Source organism: Psammomys obesus, unplaced genomic scaffold, assembly GCF_907164565.1.
Source record: "Psammomys obesus unplaced genomic scaffold, mPsaObe1.curated_primary_1811, whole genome shotgun sequence".
In the NCBI taxonomy this organism is placed as follows: domain Eukaryota; kingdom Metazoa; phylum Chordata; class Mammalia; order Rodentia; family Muridae; genus Psammomys; species Psammomys obesus.
The window spans coordinates 30,782-38,578 of NW_026590512.1; the positions used below are offsets into that span (position 1 = coordinate 30,782).

General features: G+C 41.3%; 1 gene segment (V, D, J or C); it reads left to right on the forward strand.

Annotated features, from left to right (window-relative positions):
• Positions 1-489: 489 nt before the first annotated feature.
• Positions 490-1,167, forward strand: LOC129677205 (immunoglobulin kappa variable 4-1-like). The segment is given in 2 exon segments: positions 490-552; positions 749-1,167. Coding segments are annotated over 2 exon segments (468 nt in total).
• The last annotated feature ends 6,630 nt before the right edge of the window (positions 1,168-7,797 follow it).

The following is a 7,797-nucleotide window of genomic DNA, read 5'->3' on the forward strand; positions in this document are numbered from 1 at the left end:
CATTAAGAGTGGCATTGGAGATGAGTAATATTGAACACATTTAGCCTCAATTCTCTTTTTTCCTGTCATCTTTTCTTCCATCTTTTCTTTCTTTCATTACATGCTTTCTTACTCTGTTTCTTTTATTGTTCTTGTGATGTGTTTCAACATATCCTATTATTTCCCTAGGACTGTAAATCTGAGATAGCTCTAAATAATGTTTCTACAGAAGTCAATTGATTTAAAAAGATCTTGGATTTTAACCCAAGTTTGCTGTTAGACACTTAGTGCTTTTCTGTTTGAGAGCTGTAAAGCAATCTTTTTCACTAATTGCTCATGCTCCTTGTAATGGTATTTTTGACGGTTGATTGACACCAGCTACACTCACAGACACTGCACAGGCATTTGCTTTTTATTTGCTGACTGCTTTGCATGGGCTCCTACAGCCCAGCCCAGCTGCTGAGAATATATAAACCAGCCTTTGCAGTGAGAGCTGAACTGCATCAGACAGCAGGGGGAGCAAGATGAAGTCACAGACCCAGGTCCTCACATCCCTGCTGCTATGGGTATCTGGTGAGAAACTCAAATAGTTATTTGAGTCACTTTTTTGTAGAAAAGAAACTTAGAGTCTACCAGGCTCAGTATTTCATATTTCAATAATAATGTTCTGACAACATGATAGTACAAATATATTAAGTGAAAAATATCAACTGTTTTACAATCTGTATTTGTGTTCATATGCATGTTCATTGTGTATTCCTGATTGCAGGTGCCTGTGCAGACATTGTCATGACTCAGTCTCCATCCTCCCTGGCTGTGTCAGCAGGAGAGAAGGTCTCCATCAGCTGCAGGTCCAGTCAGAGCCTTTATCACAGCAGCAGCAAAAAGAACTTATTGGCCTGGTACCAGCAGAAATCAGGGCAATCCCCTAAGCTTCTGATCTACTGGGCATCCACTCGGGACACTGGGGTCCCTGATCGCTTCACAGGCAGTGGATCTGGGACGGATTTCACTCTCACAATCAGCAGTGTGCAGGCTGAAGACCTGGCAGTTTATTACTGTCAGCAGGGTTACAGCTATCCTCCCACAGTGCTTCAGCCTCCAACACAAACCTCACCAGCTGCCTACAGCACACACAGTCCTGGCCCTGCACACTTCCCCCTTTTCAGTGATAGAGGGTGTGGCTGAAAAAGTGATGAATAATTTGCAGAGCCCAGTACAAATTATGGATTCAGTGTCTCTTTTGTTTTTTGGTATGAAAATCCTTTATATGAAAATAAAAAAAAGAACTCAGGATTATCATTTATTTCCTTCTGTAGAAATTGGGGGACATGAAGGAGGCCATCAGATCACTGTAAGAAATCTGGAAGCTGATGTAGATGTTTTTAAAGATCAAACTGCTGTTGGAACAGAAGAAGTGTGACAAGGAAGATCAGGATAAGTAGTCTATAGAATTCTGGGTAGAGCAGACTAAAGTAAATGGGCAAGACTTGACAGAGAACAAGAAGCAAAAAAGGAAGATACAACACTTTTTGAAAATTGTGGAGAAGCCCCAAAAGAAGAACGAGGCTGTTCAAGCAGAGCCTCAGGAGCAGAGAGGAAACATCTCTCAAAAGACTGAGGAGAGATATTTTGACTTAAATAGAAGAAATGTAAAATTCTACCCTAGAACCCTAGAAGACAGCCTTACCAGCCGCATATCTTTATTGAGTCCCATATTTCAGAGGTTTTATATGAAATGTTCAGATTGAGAAATGTGCTAGAGGGATTGATTTTAGAGGGGAAAAAAGGCTGAAAATGAAATTAAAAGCATCAATATACCAATTTGAAAACTCCACAAAACATCAAGAATGACAGAGATGGCAGACCAAACCCATAGTAATGCTTGGCCAAAATGATGGGGAATGTCTCTGATTCCCCGGGGAAAGACAGGTGAGATCAGTTGTTATGATTATTGAGTGTCAGGATCCATCTATGTGAAGACAAAAATGCCTTGGCAGTGGATATCCAGGAGTATTGAGAAGACAGTGTCTTTAAAAAGATTTAGGACTGAAAAGTGAGTGATGTGCTCAGGGATGATAGAGAAAAGCCAAAGGATATAAAGAAACAGCAGTTAATGAAGAAAGATCATGTACTAGGTATAAGATTCTGTTAGCGTTTTTTTGTTGTTTTATTTTTTGTGGGTTTTTTTTTTGTTTTTTGTTTTTTTTGTGTGTGTTTTTTTTTTTTTTTTTTTTACTATTAATATGGGAGCATGTAGGGTGAGGAGGAAGAAGTGATGGATATGAGGCCTAGGCAAGGCTGGGTAAAGGTAGGGAGTATTGAGTTTGGAGATGTATGCAGAAGGGTCTGTGAGTATAATAGAGAGAGGTTTATGTTGCACAAACAGGGAAAAAGAGTGGTATCCCATAGGGATTGACTAGAGAAGTGGGGAGAGGATAAAAGGAGTTTGGGGACTGGGAGACTGCAGTGCACAAATAGAGTCTGAGGAAGGAAGAGGAGGGACTCCGGAGTGTGCCGGGAGCTGTTATGAGGGATAGAAAGAAAATATTTATGTCAAATCTAGAGAAAACGTGTTTTCCTAGGAAAAGAATAGGACATTAGGAAATGAGGAGAAATAAACCTTGAAAAGAACAATTTAAGGGAGAAAGCTGGAGGGTTCTGGAGGATTGGTTTTATATTCTGACTATGGGTGAGAAAGAGAGGTGAGTGGAGCCCCAACAGTAGCATAGAAAAGAAATGAGAAACAACTCTTTCTATACTTTAAATTACTCTCCCAGATGTATAAATCACTTTCTCAAGTTTGCAATCATCAGACCCTAACTCATTTTTCCTGAACTGTCGTAGCCTCTGACTATATGACTTAGACCTCCATAACTTGTATCCTTTGATTCTTCTTGACATATATAACTTACTTGCCTTTGTCTCATAACCTTTAGGAACTCACATCTTAGTGTGAAAACTGTCAGTAAGGTAAACTGTACATATGAAGTGGACTGGCTGAGGAGATGAGTGTTTGCTACTGTTAGAGCTACAATTAGCCATCAAGGACATCAGAGATCCAAGGAGGATAAATTTGAGTAGAAGTAAAAGTTAAATAGTTTTTGTATCACTTAAAATGACAGAGATTTATTAGATAGTCGGTTGAAGCATATCAAGTCTCATCTATCCTGAGAGGCTGCATCTCCAGGGGAAAGTGATCAAAGAACATGCAACCAAGTTTATGACAGATGCGGCCCCAGTTCTTATTTGAGAACCACATCGACACTGAGCAAGGGGTGGACAAAGCCAACGGAACAAAATGACAGTCTACAGACAGGGAAATGTTCTTCGCCAACCTAACATCACACTGAAGGCTAATATCCATAATATATAAAGAACTCAAGAAATTAGACACCAATTACTAAATAATCCAGTTACTAGTGAGGAACAGAGGTAAGCAAAGAACTCTCAGCAGAGGAATATGGAATGTTGGAAAAACAAAGAAATTCTCAACATCCTCAGTCATCAGGAAAATGCAAATCTAAACGACCCAGAGATTCCAACTCACACCCATCACAATGACTAAGATCAAATATTCAAGTCACAACACAAGATGGATAGAATGTGGAGAAAGGGGAAGCCTCCTCCATTGCTGGTGGGATGAAAAGTTGTACATCCACTTTGGGAAAAAATCTGGCACTTTCTCAGAATACAGGGAATTGTGCTACTTCAAGATCCAGCTATTCCTCTCCTTAGCATAAACACAAACGATGTTCTGTCATTCAACAAGGAAATTTGCTCAACTATGTTCATTTCAGATTTATTTGTAGTAGCCCGAATCTGGCAACAACCTATATGTGCCTCACCCTAGGAATGGATACAGAAATTGTGGCACATGTACACAGTGGAATACTGCTCCATAGTTAAAAACAAGGAAATCATGAAATTTGCAGGGAAACAGATGTACGAGATAACTCAGAAGCATAAATAATTTTTAATAGTGTAATTCTGAGGAATGAAAGTGCTCCTGCACCCCATATACTTACAGCAGTGCTGTGACATGATAGCTCAGAATAATAGACATGATGATTTTGTAATGCCAGCCAGGAAATCATTGTGATGCACTTAAAATACTCTAGGGATTTCTGTGCTAATCCTAACTGCCATAGGGTGACACAAGTGCAGGTGTCCTTTGAGCAGCAAGTCAAGCTGTTCTGAGCTGATTTGCATGTAATCATGACATTAGCCACAGTGTATATTGTTCAAAGCATCTTTGCACGAAGCTTTCCAATGCCCAAAGAAGCAGCCTCCAGTCCAGCTCTCAGAGATGTTGTCAGCTGCTATCCTTCTGTGGGGACTGCTGCTGTGGGTGTCAGGTGAGAGGCTACAGTTTTGGGAACATCCCCTGTGGCCATTGCTGTTTCCCGTGCCTTGCTGTCCCGATTATCAAAATTATGTTCTTTAGGCAGTGCAGGCACAGGTACCAGTATGATGAACAAATGTGTAATGGAAAGTTGAGAAAAATAGCATCACCTGCCATGTGGAGAGACGAAGAATTGGACACATGATGACAGTGAGGACCATGTGAGGCAGATGTGAGTGGCCTGCACTGCCCCCTGAGGCTATGGTGGTGTTTGGACCCATGGTGCCACTAAGGGCCAAGCTGAGAATTTTTCTTTCAAGGTCTGTGAAGAATTGTGTTGGTAATTTGATCAGAAGTGCATTGAATATGTAGATTGCTGTTGTTAAGATGGCCATTTTTACTATGTTGAGCATGGGAGATCTTTCCATTTTCTGATATCTTCTATTTGTTTCTTCAGATACTTGAAGATTCTTTCATACAAGTCCATGTGGACTTCTGAGTGAGGGGTATAGAGGCTGCCTCTATTGTGATCTCAGTTGACTGCTCTCTGATCATTGCCCCTGTTGATGCAGCCTTGCCAGGCCACTGAGAAAGAAGATCGAAGTATTCCCGATGAGACTTAACAAGCCATGAGCAGAAGGAAATAATGGAGAGCTCCCCCATTAAGTGGACTAGGGGAAGGGGATGAGGGAAAGAGGGAGGAAAGGCGGGTGTTTAGGGATGGGGCTTCAATCTAGATATGTAATGAATCAATGGTGAGTTAAAACAATAAAAAAATTATCAAGATTAAAATATTATTGCTTGATTTTTAAAAAGGCTGTGTACCCCTTCTGGATAGATATTTTTTTTTATTCTAGTTACTATGCAGGCAAGACCATCACAACCCAGTTTAAATATTGCTAATTTCTAAATTACTCCAGAAGATGAATTTCCAGAATTAAACACTCTAGCCAGGGTTGGTCTACAGGGATGATTTCATGAGAAAGTCTGGTTTGATTCGTTCCCCTTCCATCCACTCAGTTTAGAGCTCTCTTTCAGTTCCACAAACTTGTGGAGGAAATGCTTGTTAGTTTCTGCTGCATGTACCTTTTCTGTGAGAATAAAGCTTCTCTGGTCACAGGATTAAATTAAAGTCTCTTAGAATTTCCACAGAACGAATTCTTTGCTTCTCTTTTTTCCCCTTTTCTTTTCTTTATTCTTATCATTTATTACAATTTATTCACTTGTATAATGGATGTTGCCTCTTCCCTCTTTCCCTCCCAGTTCTACCCTCCCTCCCTCTTACCCCCATAACCTCCCCTAATCCACTGATAGGGGAGGTCTCCTTCCTTTCTATCTGAACATAGCCTACCAAGTCCCTTCAGGACTGGATGCATTGTCTTCCTCTGTGGAATGACAAGGCTGCATGCCACAGGGGGAGGTAACCAGAGAGCCTGCCACTGAGTTCATGCAGAGAAAGTCCCTGCTCCCCTTACTAGGGCCCACACTTGGAGACTGAGTCTATGAACAACATCTCAGCCAGCATTTTAGCTCCTCTGCATGCATTGTCTTTGGTTGGGGTACCATTCTCGTTAGGGCCCCCAGGGTACAGTTATGGCTCCATTGGTCTCCTTGTGAAGCTCCTGTCTCCTCCATGTCTTTCTATCTCTCCCTTCTTTCATAAGATTCCCTACCCTATGCCCAAAATTTGCCTATGAGTCTCAGTCTTTGAATGGATACCGTGATCATTACAGTCTTTCAGAGGCCCTCTGTAATAGGCTCCTGTCCTGTGCCCTGTCTTCTCCTGCTTCTGATGTCTATGGCATTTTCTTTCTAAATAAGGATTGAGAATCTTCCCTAGGGTCTTCCTTCTCAGGGAAGAAATAAAAAAAAAGAAATTAGAGACTTCCTAAACTTCAATGAAAATGAAGGCACAACTTGGCTTCTCTTTTTGTCTGAGCCCCATGTGTAGCCTGGAAACAGAATCCCACATGTCTGAGACACTCTTAATTGTCCTCAGTATAAGTGGCTTTGTTGATGAGAGACAATGAACAAATTTAGCCCCAATTTCCTGTGTTTTGCATTTTCTCTTTCCTTACCTCTGCCCTTACTTTATTTCATTGCATGTTTTCCTAGTCTGTGCTTCTTCTGCTGTTGTGACTTCTTGAACACATCATTTCCCTAGGACTGTCAATCTGAGATAACTCCCCTAAAGTTTCTGAAAAGGTCAACTGCTGCCTTAGACTTTAACCCCAAACTGCTTTTCGAGCACCTAGTACATTTTTGCTTGAGAGCTCCTAACTGCTCACATTCTGTGATGCTCATGCTCTCTGTGATAGTATTTTTAGCTCTTGATTGTCTCCATCCACTGTTACACAGACACTCCCACACTGCCCAGACATGTGCTTTTGTATTTGCTACTGCTTTGCATGGGCTTCTCCAACACAGCACAGCTGCTCAGAATTTACAAACCAACCTTTTTCCCTGTGAACTGAGCAACATCAGACAGTCAGGAAGAGCAAGATGGAGTCACAGACTCAGGTCCTCAGGTTGCTGCTGTTCTGGGTGTCTGTTGAGAAACTTAAAAGTGTTATTATCACTTCATGGTCATATCTTTGTATGAAAGAAATTTACAATGTGTACCAGGGTGTAGATTTCGTACATAATAATTTCCTGACAATATGATGAGGACATTTATATAACAAATTTCTTAAATTTCTCTTTCTTTTTCTTTCCTTCTCTCTTTCCTTTTTGCAATTTTTCATACAGGCTTTCTCTGTTTAACTGACCCCTAGCTGTCCTGGACTTGCATTGTTGACCAAGCTGGCCTCTAGCTCAGACAACTGACTGCCTCTGGATCCTGAGTGCCGGGATTAAATAACAAATTCCAATAGTCATATCATAATTTGTATTTGTATATGTATTAATTTTCAATATCTACTCATTATTGCAGATACCATTGGGGACTTTGTAATGACCCAGTTTCCATCCTCCCTGGCTATGTCAACAGGAGAGAAGGTCACCATCAGTTGAAAGTCCAGTCTGAGGCTTTTAAGCATCGGAAACCAAAAGAACTATTTGGCCTAGTAACAGCAGAAACCATGGCAATCCCCTAAACTGCTAATATACTGGGCACCCACTCAGCACACTGGGGTCCCTGATTGCTTCACAGGCAGTGGACCTGGGACAGATTTCACTCTCAGAATCAGCAGTGTGCAGGCTGAAGACCTAGAAGTTTATTACTGACTTATCAGTAATGGCTGCATTCTCTTCCTGTGGCCCAGAAAGGCTGTGGCCCTCTCAAGGGGCGGTGATCAAAGATCGGGCCACTGAGTTCATTTCAGAGACAGTCCCTGTTCCCCTTAATAGGGATCACACATAGATACTGAGCTTCCATAAGCTACATATCTGCAGGGGTTCCAGATTATCTCCATGCATGGTTCTTGGTTGGAGTATCAGTCTCAGAAAAGTTCCCTTTCGCCAGATTTATTTTT